Genomic DNA, 21,630 nt, shown 5'->3' on the forward strand with positions numbered 1-21,630 from the left:
CATTCCCCATTGCTCAAAATGGCTCCTCAGGCTCTCATCGGTTGTTTCAAAGCTCAACCCTCCAATGAAGAGCTTCCTCAGCTGTTCCGGCTCTTTAGGAGACTCTGACTTAGACATGATCGCAGGGAGAAGACAGACTTTAACGATGCTTCTTCGGCGGCGTCCACGGGCAAAAAGGCGGTACATACATTTCTTATACCTACGTATACATTCTTTCCCCAGTTCCTTTATCCCAGTTTCTTTCCTTTCCTGTTCAAACCGCTTTTCCCCTGACAGCATCTTTTTTTCCTCTGACAGCATCTTTTTTTCCTCTTGGAGTTTGTTGATCCAGTAGATACATGGAAGTCATATCTTCAGATATCAGACCCGTGTTGTTGAAGCAAAACTGGATGGAAATACTTTCTCCTTACCTTTGCCTACAGACCCCACAGGCAGCAGGTTTTTTGGGGGGACATTTATTCTCCTTCTTTATCCTTGAAGGGTACGTTGTCAGTCATCTAAATCAGTTGTCTTCTGGTAAAAGGAACACATAGGACCAATGAAGAGACACTTTACCCTCCAGGACAGTGTGAAGGGAAAGACCCACCTTAGTTGATCCATTGAGGAGAGAAGGAGCGGGACATAAACTCACTGTACTGGTTTGAGCCAGGTTGGAAAGTTTCTAAGTAAAGAAAGTCCCAGAGATCATAGGTCTTGAATAGAAAAGGGAATAGATCTTAGAATACTGAGAGAAAATGTGAATGATTAATTTGGGCTCATTCCATAAACTCTCTGGATTTCATAGAGGCTCAATTTTTCTCAGCCTAAGAGTGCTGCTTCTGTCTTTGGAGTGATAGAAGTGCATCTTCAGAGGCCAGGTATGGTGGCTCACACCTGTAATCCCAGCCCTTTGGGAGGCTGAGATGGGTGGATCACCTGGGGCCGGGAGTTCAAGACCAGCCTGACCAACATGGAGAAACCCTGTTTCTACTAAAAATACAAAATTAGCTGGGCATGGTGGTGCATGCCTGTAATCCCAGCTACTCAGAAGGCTGAGGTAGGAGAGTCGCTTGAACCCAGGAGGTGGAGGTTGCAATGAGCCAAGATTGTACAATTGTGCTCCAGCCTGGGCAACAAGAGCTAAACTCCATCTCAAAAAAAAAAAAAAAAGTGCAGCTTCAGTAATTCTTAGGGTGTGAGCTGCCTAGGACCAGGGGGCCTTCATGGAAATGGCCCCACATGGGATCCCCCTGCAGCTTTCTGAGGCCTCTTTGGGAACCAGGAACCACACAATCCCCAGGGTTCCTGAGACCCCAGGCCTAAACCCGAGACTTCCTCTGTAGCTGATGTGTTCCTGGACCCAGACACTGCTCATCCTGAGCTCTTCCTCTCAGAAGACCCGAGAAGTGTGAGGCGGGACCCCTCCAGGGAGAGCGTACAGGACAACCCAGAGAGATTCGACAGTCAGCCCTGTGTCCTGGGCCGGGAGAGCTCGCCTTCGGGAAACATTACTGGGAGGTGGAGGTGGAAAACGTGATGGTGTGGATGGTCGGGGTGTGTAGAGACAGTGTAGAGAGGAAAGGGGAGGTCCTGCTGCTTCCTCAGAATGGCTTCTGGACCTTGGAGATGTGTGAAAGCGAATACTGGGCCCTGACCACACCTAAGTGGATTCTCTCTATGGAGGAGTCCCTTTGCCGGGTAGGCGTCTTCCTGGACTATGAAGCTGGAGACGTCTCCTTCTACAACATGGGGAACAGATCACACATCTACACGTGCCTCCGTTCAGTCTTTTCTGTGCCTGTGAGGCCCTTCTTCAGGTTAGGGTCTTATGACAGCCCCATCTTAATCTGCCCCACCCTCTCAAGAGCCGATGGGGTCACGGTGCCTGAAGAGGGCCTGACACTTCACAGGGCAGGGACCCACCGCAGCCCACAGGATCAATTCCCTGGTCTCACAGCCATGTAGACAAGCCCTGGCCATCTCAGCAGCCACCGCACAACGCCCCTGGTGGAAGACATGCCCTCCCCGCTCTAGTCACATAAGAGAACATCTTCCAGCTGCCTGTTTCACATCCCCTTCAGACCTCAGCCCCTGTTCACCTCCTCACTAGGCTATGGCTTTAGCAGTTCATTTGCTTGTTACTGTGGAACGGGATCCAGGCATAGGGAACTAGTTGTTACACAGCTCCCAGCCAAGAAGAAAGTGTGAGAAGCTGATTGGCAGTGAACCTGCTATTTAGCATCAGGGTGATGACATTGAGCCCAGTATGCCAGTTGGCACCAGATGCTGTGGACTTGGAATGAAGCTAACAGAGTTCACCAGGATGTGAGAGAAGAGAGGAATCCACACGACCACCGGAGGGGAGAAGGAACCAGATATACAGGTCAGAGATAGAGGAAGTGGAACCAGAGAGCTGGGAGGGACCAAGGTTATGAGGGTGGCTGAGTCCTACCATAACAGCTGAGGGTTCCCAGGAGACAATGGTTCATTTCCATCTAGCCCCAGGATTTCCAGAGCACACACCCACAGGCCTGGACCTGGGATGAAGATGAATGAAGAACATGGACATGTGGGTGTGGTTGGGCTCAGGTGCCCCTGCAGTAAACAAGGAGTCAGTACTCTGTCCTCGAGTGTGGTTGAGATTTGAGGTCCTGGTCGAACGGGGCAGTACTGGACCAGATCTACCTCAGCGTTCCGGTTCAGTGGGGGTACCAGTGACTTCAAACCTGGGCTACTTATGTCTTTAGACAATTAATAACTGTTTAGGGCCTTGAGGAGCTTTTGTTTATTTGGGTTGATATTTGTTAATATTTATGGCATTTGAGATTGAAACAGAAAATGTTAATATGTTATTTACTAATTCATGTTAAAATAGCATGAATGAACCAATTACAAGTTAATATAAGATGCTTTATGAAAAAATCAACTGTTGTGTGCAAAAAAAGAACAAAAAAAGTGTAACATTGATTAACTTTTTCCAAATTTAATGTCTGACTTAATAGAAGATGTTTGTATTCCCATGTCTGCTTTTGTATTAAATCAATTCATATATCATAGTTTTATAGGCTCCAAAAAAACCTTACTGTACCCTACCGAGAGGAAGAAATCTAAAACAACAAATGTTTTATGGTGATGATGATGATGATGCCAATAGTATTAACCTTGGAAACTCCATAACAGTGTATCAGAGTTCTCCCTCGGAATCACCAGACCACATTTGGAGATTAGAATAGTGGATCCTGGAAGTAAATCCATGTGCTGGTTAATTTCAGGAGTCATCTCAACTGGACTAAGTAATACCTAGACAACTGGTACAACATTATTTCTGGGTGTGTCTGTGAATGTGTTTCCAGAAGAGATTGGCATGTGAGTCAGTGGGAAATTCTCCCCTCCAATTGACTGGGAGCCCAATATCACAAAAAGGCAGAGGAAAGCCAAATTATTCTCTCTCTGGAGCTGAGACACTCTTCTTCTTCTGACCTTGGACATCAGAACTCCTGGCTCTTCGGCCTTTGAACTTCGGGACTTGTACCTGGAAGCCCTGACTTCTCAGGCCTTTTGCTCTAGACTGAGATTTACACAGTCGACTTCCCTAGTTCTGACACTTTCAGACTTAAACTGAGCCATCCTACCAGCATCCCAGGGTCTCCAGCATACAGATGAGCTGTCGTGAGATTTCTCAGCTTTCATAATCACATGAGCCTATTTCCCTAATAAATGCCTGTTCATACATATATATATCTATATCATATTGGTTTTGTCTCTCTAGAGAACCCTAATTAATCAGGCATCTAAAAGTCCGGCTTTAATGGTAGTATTTTACGTTTGAGACAATTCAATAATCCAACAGGACGGAAAAAACTTTAAATAGTCCAAAATTGTATTACTGCAGTTACAAATAGACACATTATTGAAAGAATCCAGAGTGATTCTTTCGACCTCTGGGGTTGGGGGCCAGATCATATATGGCTGTGAAGGTCATCATGCTGACCTGGGCTTTACCTCTGAAAGGGGAGCCACTGGAAGGTTTGACAGAAGAAGGACTGGACTGACTTCAGATGCTAGACCGAGATGGGCTGTGGTAGGGGTGGTGGCCGAAAACCTGAAGACCCTGTTGGGAGCTACTGCATTGATCCAGAGGGGAGCTGCCAATGACTTGCACCAGAGAGGAGCCATGGAACAATCTGTTGCTGGATTTATTTTCAAGACAGAAAAAGGCTTTGCTGATAAATGTGGGGTGTGAAAAAGGAAGGCATCAAGGATGACCACAAGGTTTGGGTCCTGAGAAACTGTACAGGCATGAGCCACCATGCCAGGCCCACACATTTATTATTGTCCTGCCTACTCTGCATCTCCACAGCGATTTCTAGTAAGCTCCTCAACCTGAATATATCCAAACCTGACCTTGGGTTCTATGCTGGCTCCTCTCCTGGTCTCCAAAATCCACTTTACCCTCAGTTTCCTCACCTCGGTGGATGTTGTCTTCAGGGCAGGTGGATTTAGGAGCTATCAATGCAGGGCTCAGAATGGAGCCTTTCAGAATGGATGACAGTGAAATCCATTGAGGGTTAAAACATACAGGTGCTGTGCTAACTTTTCCTTAAGTAACTTACAGAGCAAGTCTCATTTCCATTCTGCAGACACAGAAACAGAGGCTTTGAGTAATTAGTTAACTGGCTTTCGGTTCCAGGGCTAATGAGTTGTGGATGACAACACACGAAGATAGAAAAAAAAGCCTAGAGACAGTAGATAGTGAGCCAGCTTGCCTGGGACATGCTGACAGATAGCCAGATTTAGCATAAAGAAAATTTGTGTTCATGAGCATTCCTGATGGCAACAAGAGGTAAGATAACCATGATAAATGGATATTTCTTGACGAGACTAAATAAAGGAGACAGATTTCTGGGCAATTTGTCACACCTGTTACATGCAGGACACTGCACTAGATCTTATGAAAAACAGAAGATAGGATCAAGTGCCTAGGTCTTGAAGGAGGGCTAAGTGCACTTTGCACTTAGCATACATTCTTGTGACTTACTCTTTGATACACTGTTGTAAACAAACTGCATGTATTAATCATTCCATCCTCACAATGGCAACCCTAAAAGTCAAATACTGTTACTGTCCTTATTTTACAGATAGAAAACTGGGGCACAGAGATGGTAGGTACCTGGCCCAGGCCACCTGGCTTCAGAATTAGTGCTCTTATCCAGTTCACTGTGCAATCTCTCCTCACTAATTTTGAACTTTAGCAGCTGAGACCTACTAGATAATAGGTTCTCAGTAAAAATTTGTTGAATCACTGAATTCATTTCTATTTCCCATCCATTTCTTTCCCAAGACTTCTTTCCCAGAGTTCTGTATAACGGACTGCATGAGAAATGGACCCAGGAGCCTCATACTTTGGAAAGTACAAAGTTCAAAGATACAAAGTATTGGGCTCAGAAACTCCTGATCTGAAGCTTAGCACCTTAGCTGCTTCTCTGTGTCAAAGTGACTTGGATCCTGCAGGTAAGGATGGGGTGATTGTTCTTACTGATACAATTTCAAGCCATACACCTACTGATAGACTATGAATTTAAAAATAAATGAACGATTAAATAAGGATGATGGATAGATATGGAATGAACAGTAGTATGGATTATAATAAAGAAAGTTTAGTAAAATATTAACCGTATCACTACAATCTACATGGTAGATACATTGGTATTCCTGAAAATTCTTTCACCTTTGCTTTATGTTTTAGAAGTTTTATGATAAAATGTTGGGAAGGAAAAGGGGGGAGGGAAAATTTGTGTTATTCTGCTCATAACAGAGACCAGAAATATCACTGGTTTAAACAAAACAAGGGTTTTCTTGTTTTATTTTGTTTCGTAAAATGAATTTAGATGGTGACAGTCCAGGGCTGATCTGGCAGCTCAGAGGTGTCATTCAGGCCCCAGCCTGCTTCTGACTTCATTCTCTGCTGTCTCTGAATGCGGCTTCCAACCTCAGGGTAGCCTCATCATCCTAGGAAGACTGCTGCACCTCCATTTCAATAGTCTACATCCTAGGCAAGAGGAAGAAGGAAGTACATAAAGAGTATCCTCACACTCCCAGCTATTTTGGCCTCCCTCTTAAAGGATCTCTGGGAGAAGCACGAGCCCACAACTTTCACTTACAAAGTATTGGTTCCAAATTAGTCCCTTGGTCTCAGTATCTACAAGATAGAGGAGCAATTTGCAGTAGTCAAGAAAATTAGGCCTTATCACCAAGAAGAAAGGGGGAATGCATGATGCAGAAATGACCATCCTTCTCAACAAGATACCACACAGCCTAAATTCAAGCTCTTACGATATAATCAAATTCCATCAGCCCAGTCACATCTTAGCCTTAGGAGCTTTGATCACTGACTTGCAAATCCAAAAGTGTTTTGTGACCCTAGGCCACAGGAAGAACCAGTTTGTCCCACAGACCTCTTACAGAGATGGCATTCACAGTATGTCTAGAGTCCAGCTTCAGAGAATATATACTCCACTGGCAGCACGAAAAAGAAATACACAGGAAAATGCAGTATAGCACAAACCAGCACCTGAGGACGAATGAAGATGCTCAGAATCACGTGCACTAAAAATGTCCTGAAAAGGGTAAAACGTGTCAAGCAGCACTGCCTCTGGAAACCAGAAAAATTTTATTATTTGGTAACAGATCCTGAGCCTGGATGCTGGAGGTGCTTAAAAATGTGCGTCGTATCTGGTTTTCTTTCCATTTATACATTTATTTGACACTGTGGTAAAATATGCTTGTCCTTCATGTACCCACATTCATGCAAGCAAATGTTAACAGACTGCTACAATAGCATTTTAATTAGTGCACATCTTTCTCTCTTCACCACATTATAAGCTTTTCCCATTTTATTCTGCTGATATTTCTATTATGATAAAAGACTTAAGACAAGTAAATATGTAGAAATACGTACATACATGTACACGCAAGAATGATTCAAACAGATAAACACAGACAAACACAAACACTAAGCTGGAATTTTTCTTCAACCTGTACAATGTACTTTCAGTTTTCATTTCAACCTTCCTGAGTGGTTTCTGCCCAGCAACTGATGAGAAACATCACCTCTGAGCCAATCAAAAAACTAACTTCCAGAAACAGATTGTTCCATTTCCTCATGGTGACCAGACAGCCTCTGCCTCCTTTTTCCTTTCTTCCAAATGAGAGACTCAACCATAATAGAAAGAATGGAGACCTATTAACGGCCTTTCTTCAGTGGGCTGTGATTTTCAGAGGAGAATGCCAAGAGGTAAGTGGTGGATGTTGATTGGAGCCTGGGCCACAATGCCTGGGAGGACAGGTGCTGAATTGCTGAGAGTTACGAGTAGGCATGCAGGGAGAGTACTCGGCCCAGAGAAAGGGGTGCGTTGCTTGTGGGGTGTCTGCGTGTGTGTGTGTGTGTGTGTGTAGTGCTCAGCCCAGAGAAAGGGGTGCGGAGCCTCTGTGTGTGTGTGTGTGTGTGTGTGTGTACATGTGCACAGCAGCAAATGCACATATGGGCATGTGGGAAGACAGAAGTATTGCAAAGAATAAGGACCTGCAGAGATTGGGATTTAGTGGAAGGAGAGGAAGACAGCATGAATGAAGAAATATTCCAACTGCATGTTTTTAATGTATTGTGGTCAGAAAAGGGCAAAAAGAAAAAAAAAGACTTAAAATCTGTTCTGCTTTTTTTTTTTTTTTTTTTTTTTGAGGTGGAGTTTCACTCTTGTTGCCCAGGCTGGAGTGAAGTGATGCAATCTTAGCTCACTAAAACCTCTGCCTCCCAGGTTCAAGTAATTCTCCTGCCTCAGCCTCCGGAGTAGCTGGGATGACAGGCCTGTGCCATCACGCCTGGCTAATTTTGTATTTTTAGTAGAGACAGGGGTTTCTCCATGTTGGTCAGGCTGATCTCGAACTCCCGAACTCAGGTGATCCACCCGCTTCAGCCTCCCAAAGTGCTGGGATTACGTGAGCCATCCCGACCAGCTCAAGGCATCTATTCTAAGAGATTCTGAAGAAGAAGAAAAAAAAGATGTGCCTTATAGATTTATATGTAAATGTGTTTATTACAGAAGTATTTATAATTTAGTAAAATCTGAACGAACATACATACACAACAGGTGGGGAATAGACAAACAATGCATGATTCAGTCATAAAACGTGTTCCATGTAGCCATTAGGAATCATAATTTTAATTAAGTGAGATTATTTATAATTTTAATAATACTAGGTCCTTACATTAAACACTTTTGGGTATCTTTTAGGGATAGTGTCTAGTTATCTTTCCATTAATCCTTTCCGCAAAACCTAAAGCATGCTTTCCCATGGATACAAACTACTACATTGTATGAATATGTAATTAGTGGGAGTCTCTCTGAGCCTACTCTGGCTCAGAAAGCCATCCCTAAAGAAGAAAAAGAACAAACAAACAAACAAAAAACAATTATTTTCTAAACTCTTTATTTTGGATATTTCTGTTTCTATATTTTGTTACTGCAGATTTTACTAGATTGAATAGCCTTAACCATAAATACTTGCATCAATCTCTAAATTTTTTTCTTCAACACTAACTTTTGCAATTAGAATTTTGGGGGCAAACGATATATTTTAAAGGCCCTTGCCATGTGTATGTGGCCAAAATGCTTCCAGAAACATTTCCACTTCTACTAGCAAAGTATATGATTATACCTACAGAGTATTTAAGTTTTATTCCTTTACATATTTTTTCATTGCCAAAATTGTCTATAGTAGAAAAAATGAATAATAAATAACCTAAAAAATAAATGAAAAGTTCTCCCTCTGAGGACAACAGAGAAATTTTTAGCTTAGAGGCTAATAATAATAATACCCTTCTTCTCTAGGAGCATAAAGAGCAGCTTTGAGGAGCAGAAGACGTGAAATGCAATGTTTAGTCTGGGTGGGTGCAAGATCCAGGCAGGGGTGGGGACGGCCACTGCACAGAACCCTGTTCCCTTGCTTCCTGTTCCTCCCGCCCCTCCTCCCTCTGCAGCCCTTGTTCTCAGAGGCCATCCCCAGACCCACAGCAGCAGGTGTTACGGCTGCAGGCCTCAAGCTCCTTTGTTTTGGGAGAAACGGTTGAGGAGTTAGTATTTACTGAGCAGCTTATATGCTCCAGTCAGTATTATCACATAATAATTACTGTTAAGTAATACATGAAAATATTTAAATTTAAAGCATTTGAATATTTTAAAAGTATAGGGAGCAAAAGGCCGCCAAAGTGTCCTTTCACTCACTAACGTCCGGTCGGCAGTTTAGCATGCATCTTTTTAGACTTTTTTAGGCATTTGCATCTGTGATTATGCAGAAATGTACAGCTTTGCTTTTGTTTTTCAACTGAATCATTAGTATAGTTCTGCAAGTTGCTTTTTGATCACTTAGTGTATCTTCATTATCCAGGCTCATGACAATAAATCAACTCTTTTTACCCGCTGCACTGAATTCCCTCTGAGGGATGAGTCGTCATTCCTCTAAGCAGTTTCTGCTGGGTGGCTGGCTCAGTTGGTTACCACTTTTATATTAAAAATAGTGCTGCAGTGTCATTCACACAGAGGCTTCTCCCTGCACCCATGCAAGTACTTTGCTAGACTAAACATCAGAAAGTGGAATTTCTGGGCCAATTGTGCACATTCTAAATTTCACATTTCATGATATTGTATGAGTAAATAAGTTCCAGTGGTTTTGTCCCATGACCGAGAGCAAATAACTTGTGAATCTGAGTGCCTTTACTTACTGCTTACCCTCTTTGTGTCCCTAACCCTAATATCATGAGCCTGGCCCCTTGTGGGTACTCAGTAAATATTTGTTGAATGACTTTATGAAGGGAAGAAAGAAGTAAGGCCTGGTCTTATTTGCAGCTCTCTGATCACTAGCCTTGGATTAAATGTGGTAGGTTCAGCCCCTCACTGACTGCAAGGCCCCACCAGGCAGTCTTCCTGAATCCCACCAGGAGTCCACTGGGCCACGAGTTAACCAAGATAATGGCCAAGAGCTGAGGCTTTGAGGAGTCCATAGTGTTGGACACCCACGGTGGTGGACCAAGCAGAAACAAGGAACCCAAGGAAAAAGGGCCCGCAAGAAACAAAAGGGGGATGACAGAGGGTTGGACAGGCAGGGAAAGTTTGGGGAAGCGATAGGATTCTGAATATTTTCAAACAGTAGAGTGAGGATGTCCTGATCAGATAACAGATGTGCATTTTACATAGACATGGTTTTACAGGTGATTTTCCATGTTGGAACTCAAAGGTAAAGACACTCAAGGACAGAAATCTTTTGCAGAGGTAAGATTTTCTTCAGTCACCATATTTGATTAGCTGTGGGGAAGTGGAGGTTTCCATGAAGAATTCCATAGCTTCTTCCAGATCATAGTGTCTGACCCACACCGGCTGGTGTCTCCTGATACGCAGCACGGATGGAAATGGCAAGTTCCCTGGCCTTTCTTCTGCTCAGCTTTCATGTCTGCCTCCTCTTGGTCCAGCTGCTCACTCCTTGCTCAGGTAGGAAACGATTTCACATTTATGTTTCTGAAGTAGACAGTTACCTATTAGTGTTCTCATAGGACTTTTGAGTCCTTCCCATACCTGAAGTCCATGCCAACCTGAGGGTTCATATGTCACTAAGAGACAAATGGTGCTTCTGTTAGGATCGTGTTCCCCTCTAGGGTCTCTGTATCTCACCTGCCCTGTCGGAGAAGCACACTTCCTCTCATGACCCCAACCGCAGCACCCTCTGACGGAGCCTCCCTTCTGCCGACAGCTCAGTTTGCTGTGCTTGGACCCCCTGGGCCCATCCTGGCCATGGTGGGTGAAGACGCTGATCTGCCCTGTCACCTGGTCCCGACCAGGAGTGCAGAGACCATGGAGCTGAGGTGGGTGAGTTCCAGCCTCAGGCAGGTGGTGAGTGTGTATGCAGATGGAAAGGAAGTGGAAGACAGGCAGAGCACAGAGCATCGAGGGAGAACTTCGATTCTCCGGGATGGCATCGCTGCAGGGAAGGCTGCTCTCCGAATACACAACGTCACAGCCTCTGACAGTGGAAAGTACTTGTGTTATTTCCAAGACGGTGACTTCTATGAAAAAGCCCTGGTGGAGCTGAAGGTTGCAGGTGAGCCTCTGGGTTTTCTTCTGAGAACATTTCTCCGTAGGATCTAGAACAGATTCCGAGTTCCTCTTCCAGAAGCACTGCAGACACCCCTGGCTGCTCACTAGCAATTGCCTGTGCTGCCTTCCAACTTAGCCTCTCTGAGCCCCTTGAGTAGGACACAGGTTCTCCTTTAGGAAGAATTCCTGCTGTGCCCTACATGCTCAAGTAAAGAACTCCCTTCCTCTGGCCACCAGAGACATTAGGGACATGAAGGAGGAGGGATAGGAAGCATAAGAAATCGTTGTGTCAGTGACTGGTACACAGTCATTTTGGTCTAATTGAGTAACAGACAGCTCCTATTGTGTCACCAAGTGCACAGTACCATGGGCCTGGGAGGTACCATAGGGACTGCATCTGCTGCCAGTGTTTTCCAGTCAGTCACCCACAAGAATATTCCTAGAGTAAAACAAACCGTTTCTTTTTCCTTTTATTTATTTATTTTTTCTTTTGAGATGGAGTCTTGCTCTGTCACCCAGGCTGGAGTACAATGGTGTGATCTCAGCTCGCTGCAGCCTCTGCCTCTGAGGTTCAAGCAATTCTCCTGCCTCAGCCTCCCGAGTAGCTGGGATTGCAGGCGTGTGCCACCACGCCTGGCTAATTTTTGAATTTTTAGTAGAGATGGGGTTTCACCATGTTGGTCAGGCTGGTCTCAAACTCCTGACCTTATGGTTCGCACACCTAGGCTTCCCAAAGTGCTGGGATTACAGGCGTGAGCCACTGTGCCTGGTCGATATATTTCTCACTCGTTGCATTGAGGAAGAACACACATCACAGGGAGCTGTGGCGGGGTCTCAGTAAGAAGGTGTTAGAGCAGACTTAGTATACAATTGGGCTCATGTTAGGGGACCTGGGGGAGGGTTTATAGACTTAGTCCTCCGCTCTGGATGAGATGCCATCAGGAAGGCATGGCAGGTTAATTCTGTGAGTGGGAGCCTTAATCAATCTTATCTAGGAGGAAGGAGACTAGGGTGAGACTAAAGCTGCAATTGATGAAGGGGCAGCAGTTCCTCACTGCCGCTGGGGATGTTTGGTCGTCGCTGTGGTTTGGACAATGTTCATGTTTTCCTCTGCACTCATGCATGATGTGGGTGGTCTTGTTTTTCCCATGATCTGTCTCAGTGACAAAGTACTATTGTCTGTGTTCTGTGATATTGCTTATGTTCATAGGAGGCTAACAAGACATGGTGTCAGGTTCCAGATGCTGGGGACAGCTTTTCCTTTCTCAGTGTAATCCCTTGCTCTGTGGCTTCTGTATGGGTTTGGTTTAAGGGAAGCTGTAGCAGACAAAGGCAGGAGGAAGAGAAAAAGAGAGGCCTGGGTGCTTATTCCCTGGCTTCCTTCCTGCAAGGTACCCTCAGGCTGGCTGCATTGACTTGCCAAAGGTCACAACTCCTCTCAAAAAAGTCCTCAATGATTGAATCTCTTCTCTTTTTTTTCTTTTTTGAGACAGAGTCTCGCTCTGTTGCCAGGCTGGAGTGCGATGGCGTGATCTTGGCTCACTGCAACCTCCGACTCCCTGGTTCAAGCGAGTCCCCTGCCTCAGCCTCCAAAGTAGCTGGGATTACAGGCATGTGCCACCACGCTCAGCCAATTTTTGTATGTTTAGTAGAGATCGGGTTTCACCATGTTGGCCGGTGTGGTCTGGATCTCCCGACCTCGTGATCTGCCCGCCTCAGCCTCCCGAAGTGCTGGGATTATAGGCATGAGCCACTGTGCCTGGCCAAGTCTCTTCTTTTATGTCTCCAAAACATCTCCCCTTCTTCCTCCCTGTGGTAATTGGGATCGGTGGGAATAGCCCTACTGTTACTGACCCTGGGCTATAGCGCTATCCCATTTAGTTTTCCCCTCATCATGACCACACTTTTGAAAACAGCTCCTGAATGAAATCTTCCTTGAATTACCAGATCTGAGTCTGCCATTGATTCCCATCAAGACCCTCCCTGATACAGGAGCTCTCCAGAATTTAGGCTGATTTATCCTTCCACAGCACTGNTCTCCAGAATTTAGGCTGATTTATCCTTCCACAGCACTGGGTTCTGATCTTCACATTGACTTGAAGGGTTATGAAGCTGGAGGGATCCATCTGGAGTGCCGGTCCACTGGCTGGTACCCCGAGCCCGAAATACAATGGAGCGACGCCAAGGGAGAGAACATCCCAGCTGTGGAAGTGGAAGCACCCGTGGTTGCGGACGGAGCGGGTCTATATTCAGTAGCAGGATCCGTGACCATGAGAGGCAGTTCTGCGGAGCAGGTGTCCTGCATCATCAGAAATTCCCTCCTCGGCCTGGAAAAGACAGCCAGTATTTCCATCGCAGGTTAGTGCCTGCTTGGCCTCAGCTTTAGTGAGCTGAGCTGTGGCAGTTGAATGAAGGGGGATTTGTGAGTTTCTACTGTGTGAGTCTCTGGAGTCGACCTGGGTCTCTGCACTGCATGTAAGGCCCAAAGCAGGGACCTGGAGGCTCCTGCCTGCTCCAGGGGAGCTTCCCTCCTCCACAAAGCTGTTCATGACACAAACATTTACTGAACATTTCCTGTCTGCCAGAAAGTATGACAGGCAATGGGAATTGGGGGAAAAACGTTAATATAAGCTTCTTATGTAAAGTCAAACGTCAAAATGGGAAAACATATGTATATTTATAAACTCATAAAGAGGTGATCTCCTTGAAACCAAAGATTTTTAAAACTGAGTAAAACAATTTAACAAAGGTCATTAATTATTCATTCACAGAAAAGGAAATAACCCACAAAAGGATGCTCATTCTCACTTATTAGGGAAACATATGAAATCATTTTTCACTTATGGTACTGGCAAAAATCAAAACAAAACTGCCTGGTTGATAACACATGGCTGTGGCAGGAGTGTAGGAAGGCGGTGACTCTGGCGTTTGCTCACGTCACTTCTATTTTTGGTGCGCATTAGCACAACCTCTGTTGGGGGAATCTATCCAAACTACGTATTTATTGATCCAAAATTCCAGTTGTGGAAATTTAGCTGATAGGTAAGCTGGTAATTTGTATGAAATGATCCATGAAAAGAGTTTCTGAGTTTTTTGTTTGTTTCTTTGTTTTGAGAGGGAGTCTCACTCTGTTGCCCAGGCTGGAGTGTGATGGCGCAATCTCAGCTCACTGCAACCTCCTCCTCCTGCATTCAAGAGATCCTCCTGCCTCAGCCTCCCCAGTAGCTGAGATTATAAGTATGCCATCACTCCTGCTAATTTTTATATATTTACTAGAGATGTGGTTTCACCATGTTGGCCAGGCTGGTCTCAAACTCCTGACCTCAAGTGATCCACTTCTCTCAGCCTTCCAAAGTGCTGGGATTGCAAGTGTGAGTCACCATGCCCAGCCTGTGAAAAGTTTCTTATAGCATTAATTATGATTGTACAACATTAGAAACTATGCAGATGCTCACTGATGGTGAACTCCTATACAAGGGAATACCACCCAGTTGTGAAAGAAAAAAGAGATAATTCTCTCTATACTAATATGGAAATATCTCTGAGATACACTTTACACAGAAAGAGCAAGATACAGAGTGATGTGTATAGAATGTTATTTTTAGTTTAAACAAGAAGAAAAATAGGAATATATTTTAATTTACTTTTTTGTTTAGTTCTCGATTATGTTAATTTACACTTTTAAAATTTAACAAGCAATTTTGTAACACTCACTGTGCATCAGGCACTTTATTATTTATTTATTTATTTAGAGACCAAGTCTCACTTTGTCACCCAGGCTGGAGTGCAGTGGCACAATCTTGTCTCACTGCAACCTCTGAGCCTCAGCCTCCCAGGTAGTTGGGATTATAGCCGCATGCCACCACGCCCAGCTAATTTTTGTAATTTTAGTAGAGATGGGGTTTTACCATGTTGGCCAGGCTGGTCTCAGAACTCCTGACCTCATGTGATCTGCCCACCTCAGCTTCCCAAAGTGCTGGGATTACAGGCGTGAGCCACTGCACCCAGCTCATGAGGGACTTTTAAGTATTAATTTAATTCTTCTAATCTTAGGAAATAGGTATTCTCATTATGCTCATTTTATAGATCAGGCCACTCCAAACAGAGAGGTTATGTAAGTAGTCCAGCACCACACTGCTAGACACATGAAGGAGCCAGCACTGAAAGCTGTGTCCTCTGACTCCACAGTTTATGTTTCTAAGCATCATATTAAGTGGACTAAGAAGTTAAAAAGTAGAGGGAGGGAGGACTGGGTGGATGGAAGAGTTGCATGACTTTATGTAGATATAGTTTTGGAACCATGTATATGTGTCACCTATTGAAAAAATACTTAGAAACAAATGTGTATGACTCTGCTCAAGGTACTTCCCATGTGAGAGGCAGACATCTCGAGATAAGTAATAGTAGCAGCTCGCAGTGAGGGTCTACCAAAGTCTTCCCTATAGTCCTCTGAGACTTTAGAGAGAGAACACTTACAAACCTCGCAAGATAGATTTCACGCCCCTGACCTGGGCTGAGCAGCTAAAGTTTGGGGCGGTGCAGGCTGGGGAGGCTGAGTGCACCTGGTGCCCCTGACCACAGCTCCTCCTTTCACAGACCCGTTCTTCTGGAGCGCCCAGCCCTGGATCGCAGCCCTGGCAGGGACCCTCCCTATCTCGCTGCTGCTTCTCGCAGGAGCCAGTTTCTTCTTGTGGCGACAGCAGAAGGAAATAATTGCGCTGTCCAGGGAGACAGAAAGAGAGCGAGAGATGAAAGAACTGGGATATGCCGGAACAAAGCAGCAAATAAGCATTAGAGGTATCCAACTCGAGCAGAGAATCTGAGCCCCTGGCTTGCGTGCCCCAGCCTGAAGCTCTCACCCCTGTCCCCACCCTGGTTCATGTTTAAGGTTTGTTTTCCCGAAACCCCCCTCACCCATAACAGTTCTTTTTTTTTTTTTTCTTCTTTTTTTGCTTATTTTCCAGAGGCGCTCCGGGAGGAACTCAGTAAGTTTCCATTCCCCCAGACACCCAGGCATGTCTTCCTGTCCCCACACTGAGCACCTTGATGACTCTTCCCTGTTCATTCCATTGCAGAGTGGAGAAAAATCCGGTACCTGGCTCGTGAGTAGCTTTGACATTTTCTCTGAATTTAAATCTGTGACTCTCTCTGCCTGGAAATATTCGAGCCCGAAAGTTTTTGCCCAGGGTTGAAAGTGGTCCTGGATCCCTTTACTTAGGAAAAGAAAATAAGTGTTACTCTTTGGAGAAACCCTTCAGAAGGAGTCTTTCTCTCTCTCTCTCTCTCTTTCTGTCTCTCTCTCTCTCTCTCTCTCTCCCCCCCCTCCCCCCCATCTCTCTCTTGGAAAAAAAAAAAAAAGAGGTCTTCAATCTCTTTGTACTAGAGGCTACAGACCTTTATGCCCTAAAAAGCACTGAGGAATATCCAGGGGTACACTTCAAAATGAAGAGCGAAGAGAAGGATGAGGTGCATTTTCTATGGCAGGAAAACCTTACTTGTTTTCCATAATCTAGAGGATGTGGAAAGGAAAACAAGAATGGAAGATTTAAGAAATAAGAAAATCAGAAAAGAGAGAGGAAGAAAAGTGTGTCTAATAAATAGGAGTAGCTGCAGTGGTTCAGTTGGTACTGATTTATCATAACCGCTTTCAAAAAACTAGTCCCTAAAATTGCTCATTAAATTTCCCAAATTCTTTTTGGAGCAAAGTAGGAAATGATACAGATTGAGAAGGATGGACCTTGTACTCTTATACATACACATATAGACACGGTGACACCTATGCCCAGGTACAAGAGTATAGATGAGATTCAAAATAGATGAGCTGGACTCCACTGGGAAGGAACTCTCACAGTGCCTGCGCTGCCACTAGCATTCAACCGATGTTCCTAGACTTGATATTAAGCAGAAGGCGTAGAGAGATTGAACCTGCAGAGTGAGACCACAGGGTAGGGTGGGAAGGGTGGGATGGTCAAAAGAAAGGCTAGATGGATGTGAAAGGAACAAGAAGGGGCCAACACAGAAAAGGCAGAGTTTAGATGACATCTCTATCTTTCTTTCATTGTAGGGGGAGAGAAGTCTTTAGCCTATCATGGTAAGTGAGCCTGATGCTCTGTAAGTTTGCTGGGTCACGTGCCATGAACATTTCCACCTTTTCTCTGCTGTGGCCCATTGACGATCTCAGTTCTATTAATCATATCTAATCCAAAGATTCAATTTTGCATGGTGGGGGGTCAGCTTCTGCTCTTCTAGAGATCTAAGAGACTCCTGACCCTGAACACACCCAGGTGAAGCCTGGCCTTGCGGTCTGTTCCCCTCGTGACGGAGTAACAGAGCCTGCCATTTTGAGAAGGTGCCACCCCTGATCCATCAGAGCTGTAGAGGAGGGAAGCTGGACCCTGGAAGAGACTCTGAAGAAAAGGAGAGAAAACATGTAGTGAATGGAGTGGGAAAAAGTACAAAAATACTGATTTTTTCTTTTCTGTGTTTCCTTTCAGAATGGAAAATGGCCCTCTTCAAGCCTGGTGAGTCAATCACTGTATGTTCCCTGGACCAACAACCTGAGGGAACATATTCCTTTTTCCTCCTCCAACTCTTGTGATTTGGGGAAGAAAATTTCCCTTGACTAGCAGAGTTTGGGGTGGGCAACATTAAATCCCAATCTGAAAAGAGGGCCCGTAACCAAGGCCCTTCCTGATGAGAGCCAGGGAACCAGGGAGAATTGCTCTCTTGGGCTTCCTCACACCTTCCTGGGAAGGAAGACGCATAAAGAGTGGAGCTGAGGGGAAGGAGACACACATTGAGTAATACTGCAGGGACAGTGAGGGTGGAAATGCAAGCAGAGGAGGCCATGCCGGCCTTAGAACTTTGCCCTTCCCAGGCATCTCACGCCGCCTGCTGCCTGTGTCTCCTCGAAGGATTTAATGCTTCCCGGCTTCGGCCTCCACATTTTTAGATGATGATTGCAATCCGTGTTTTGAGGGAGTTGAGGTGAAGACTGAAGGAATAATAAACATGCATTGGACAAAAACCTAGTAAGAAAGAGATGGCGAGTTCAAACCGAGCGGTTGAAGGTTTGTGGAAAGGAGGGTTAAGGGAAAACAACAAGGAAAAGTGCAGTGCCCCATGGTTCCCAAGAGTGGGGAGCTGTCTCCACCCCCAGCCTGAGAGGGATAGGGAACTGGAACCCAGAGAAAGAGGTAGCTCAAAGAGAGGGCTTCCTGAGAAGAGTCAGGCCTTGTTAGCGCAGCACCAGCTGCTGCTGGCAGGGAGGAAGCAGGGAGGTAAACAGTGAGTCTCTCCTCTCCTTCTCCTTCCAGTCTTCTACCAGGGCCTCTCATTGGCCAAACCCAACAGCAAACCAGAGGACAAGGGAGCCCAGTGGCGCTGTCCTTAGAGAACAGATTCTTGGGGCCCAGAAGAGGGTGGGGAAAGCTGCAGGGTGGAGAGTGAACCTGGGGCATCTAAGCCCCGCATAGAGCCCAGCACAGACCCGGCCTTGCAGCTACTAGAACTTCAGGAACGTCCTTCATGCTTTGCTGTGGGCTGAGTAAGTCACATGATTACCTTGTACAATGCTAGAGATTTGTATTTTTATCCCCATTTTTTGGATGAGGAAATGCTTCAGATGAGGCTCCACCTTGTTAAATAAATAGGATATATGGAAAAATAGACTGCAGAAAAGGGGAACTCATTTAGCTCATACGTGGTAGAGACTGAAAATTAACCTCTCAGTACAAAGCATTCGTGGGCAGAGTTAATTTTCTTAAAGCATAGAAAGAAGAGACTTGTTGCTTCCTGAGGCTGCGTCAGGGTGTTGGATTAGGCAGGTACTGACCTTACTTTCATTTTTCCTCTGAACACAAGACCCCTGGGGCTTTCTCCCATGACATTGATGAGAAAATCACATTCAGGGCAGGCTAGGGACACCAGGCTCTGGACTCAGGCCTCCTCTGAGTCCAGGAGGACTCATGGCACAGGTCTTGCACGCTGAGGCTCTGAAATCTAGGAAAAATGGCTGACCCGTGGACACTTCCTCAAACTCCCTGCAGCGGATGTGATTCTGGATCCAGACACGGCAAACCCCATCCTCCTTGTTTCTGAGGACCAGAGGACTGTGCAGCGTGCTGAGGAGCCCCGGGATATTCCAGACAACCCCGAGAGATTTGAGTGGCGTTACTGTGTTCTCGGCTGTGGAAGCTTCACCTCAGGGAGACATTACTGGGAGGTGGAGGTGGGGGACAGGAAAGAGTGGCATATTGGGGTGTGCAGTAAGAACGTGGAGAGGAAAAAAGGTTGGGTCAAAATGACACCTGAGAACGGATACTGGACTATGGGACTGACTGATGGGAATAAGTATCGGGCTCTCACTGAGCCCAGAACCAACCTGACACTTCCTGAGTCCCCTAGGAAAGTGGGGGTCTTCCTGGACTATGAGACTGGAGATGTCTCATTCTACAATGCGGTGGACGGATCTCATATCTACACCTTCCCGCACACCTCCTTCTCTGAGCCTCTGTATCCTGTTTTCAGAATTTTGACCTTGGAACCCACTGCCCTGACCATTTGCCCAGCGCCAAAAGGAGTAGAGAGTTCCCCGGATCCCGACCTAGTTGCATCTGATCATCCTCTAGAGACACCAGTGGCCCCGGGCTTAGCTAACCAAAGTGGGGAGCCTCAGGCCGAAGTAACATCCCTGCTTCTCCCTGCCCAGCCTGGAGCTGACAGCCTCCCCCTTCACAGCAACCAAGCAGAGGCATAAGACTGCAGACATACACTGAAGCACTTTACTGATGATACTCATTCAATTATTCGTACGATAGTTGTTTGGGTTTGGTACCACTTATTGTCCCCTTATACAGATAAGGAAACTGGGGTGCAGAAAAGTGAATTCACGTTACAAAGTAGACATGACTAGTGAACAACAGAGCTGGGATCTATTCATCAATGACTAACATTAGTAGAGAATTTTAAACGTTCTGACTGCCGTGTTATGAGCTTTGGTGGCTGTTACTCCTTTAATCCTCACAGCACTCTGTCAGGTAGTCTCATTTTGCATGTATGGAAGCTGAGGCAGGGTGACATTAAGCAACTTACATAACTCATACAGTAATTTGTGCAGTTGGAAGACGTTCAGCCTCAGTCCCTGGCCACTTGCCCATTCTTTTCCAGCCTGATTCTTCCCCCATGGGAAGAACCCACCTGTAGCCCTGAGGTTCCCTTCCCAGGACAGCTCCAGGGTGGGGATCACTATAGGTGGTTGTGGGTTGACACCCCTATTGACTCCTTCCCAGCTGATGGTCAGAGCCTTAGACCCAGCACTCCTTGGATTAGCTCTGCTGAGTGTCTTGGTTGAGAGAATAACCTCACGGTACCCACGTGACACGTGACTTGGAAGACTTGAGGCCACACTCAAATAATGGCGCACAGGTGTGCCGACCCAACGACTGTGCTGAGTGACCATGTAGCCAGAGCCAGGCTTCCTGCAGTCAGGGTTTCCAGGCAGAGCAAATACCCTAAAGATTCTCTGTGATGCAGGAAATGTAGATGAAGGAAACTAGAACTACAGGGATGTCTTTAATCCTGCTGTGGACTCGCTCTCCTGGAAAGGGGTCTGTCCACCCCTCGTCATTGGTTGGTGTTAAACCCATATTCCTTTCAACTGTTGCCTCCTAGGGAAACTGCTCCTCATTATCATGACTACTATTGCTCCCCACTGTATCCCCTCTATGTGGCATGTGCTTGTCAAGTCTTGATCAATAAATTTGTTAATAATGCTTACTCTTCATCTTGGCTTTTTCTAGACTCTGGTATCTACTCAACACAGTATCGACTGAATTCTGGTATCTACACAACGCAGTAGAGTAGGCTACACACTCACTGTACTCACCAGTTTCAGTTTACCTCACTGCAGCATTTTCACAGAAACCTTTTGCATTTTCTATTGCTGCCATCTGAATTACCATAAATTCATAGACTTAAAGCAACACAAATTTATGATCTCACAGTTCTGTATGTGAGAAGTCCCACAGGGATCTCACCAGGCTAAAATCAAGGTGGCTGCAGGCTAGATTCGTTTCTGGAGTGTCTAAGGAGGAATCTGTTTCCTTGCTTATTCGGATTGTTGGCAGAAGCAGTTCCTTTCATTTATAGGCCTGAGGTCCCAGTTGTTTCATGGTTGACAGCTAAGTGCTGTGCTCACTTCTAGAGGCTACCACACCCTGGCTCCCAGATCCCCTCCTCCATCTTCACAGCAGCAACAGTGTGCTGAGGCTCATCTCCTAGTTCTTTTTCTCCATTGTGTCTCTTTGATTCCTTTACCTTCTCCTGTGTTTTCTTTCTTTCTTTTTTTTTTTTTCATTGACGGGGATTCACTCTGTCACCCAGGCTGGAGTGCAGTGGCGTGATCTCGGCTCATCGCAAACTTTGTCCCCTGGGCTCAAGCAATCTACCCCCTTCAGCTTTCCAAGTAGCCGGAACCATAGGCCCATGTCACCATGCCCTGGTATTT

At 45.5% G+C, this 21,630-nt stretch overlaps 3 protein-coding genes across 10 annotated transcripts in view; all 3 read left to right on the forward strand.

The window, feature by feature from the left end:
• Window positions 1-2,950, forward strand: part of LOC108297253 (butyrophilin subfamily 2 member A1-like) — a 13,117-nt gene extending 10,167 nt beyond the window's left edge. Inside the window, 2 exon segments of the mRNA XM_017519994.2 lie at window positions 1,323-1,469; window positions 1,472-2,950. Coding sequence (XP_017375483.1) covers window positions 1,323-1,469; window positions 1,472-1,944 — 620 coding nt within the window. The 3' untranslated portion in view covers window positions 1,945-2,950.
• The window catches only part of LOC108297250 (butyrophilin subfamily 2 member A2), an 89,460-nt gene that overhangs the window by 47,272 nt on the left and 20,558 nt on the right, over window positions 1-21,630 (forward strand). The window lies entirely within an intron of this gene.
• Window positions 7,102-20,907, forward strand: LOC108297248 (butyrophilin subfamily 3 member A3). 6 transcript variants are annotated; one of them, XM_037735361.1, is made up of 11 exons: window positions 7,102-7,273; window positions 10,244-10,304; window positions 10,424-10,520; window positions 10,780-11,127; window positions 13,194-13,481; window positions 15,720-15,920; window positions 16,088-16,108; window positions 16,199-16,225; window positions 17,188-17,214; window positions 17,618-17,644; window positions 18,987-20,907. In XM_037735361.1, exons 2-11 carry the CDS (start codon window positions 10,254-10,256, stop codon window positions 19,007-19,009), a joined length of 1,110 nt encoding a protein of 369 aa, XP_037591289.1. In that variant the 5' UTR covers window positions 7,102-7,273; window positions 10,244-10,253; the 3' UTR covers window positions 19,010-20,907. The 6 variants fall into 6 exon arrangements, with proteins under 6 accessions (XP_037591289.1, XP_017375463.1, XP_037591286.1 ...); XM_017519974.2 differs by having other exon boundaries at window positions 7,104-7,273; window positions 10,431-10,520; window positions 19,172-20,900; XM_037735358.1 differs by having other exon boundaries at window positions 7,108-7,273; window positions 19,172-20,907.

Source organism: Cebus imitator, unplaced genomic scaffold (assembly GCF_001604975.1).
Source record: "Cebus imitator isolate Cc_AM_T3 unplaced genomic scaffold, Cebus_imitator-1.0 Scaffold786, whole genome shotgun sequence".
Classification (NCBI taxonomy): domain Eukaryota; kingdom Metazoa; phylum Chordata; class Mammalia; order Primates; family Cebidae; genus Cebus; species Cebus imitator.

Bases quoted from the DNA above. Each gene is read 5' to 3' on its own strand.
- LOC108297248 (XM_037735358.1), top strand. From the start codon at position 10,254: ATGTTGGAACTCAAAGGTAAAGACACTCAAGGACAGAAATCTTTTGCA. The intron at 11,128-13,193 runs GTGAGCCTCTGG...ATCCTTCCACAG, and splicing joins GGTGGAGCTGAAGGTTGCAG to CACTGGGTTCTGATCTTCAC. The intron at 16,226-17,187 runs GTGAGTAGCTTT...CTTTCATTGTAG, and splicing joins AAAAATCCGGTACCTGGCTC to GGGGAGAGAAGTCTTTAGCC.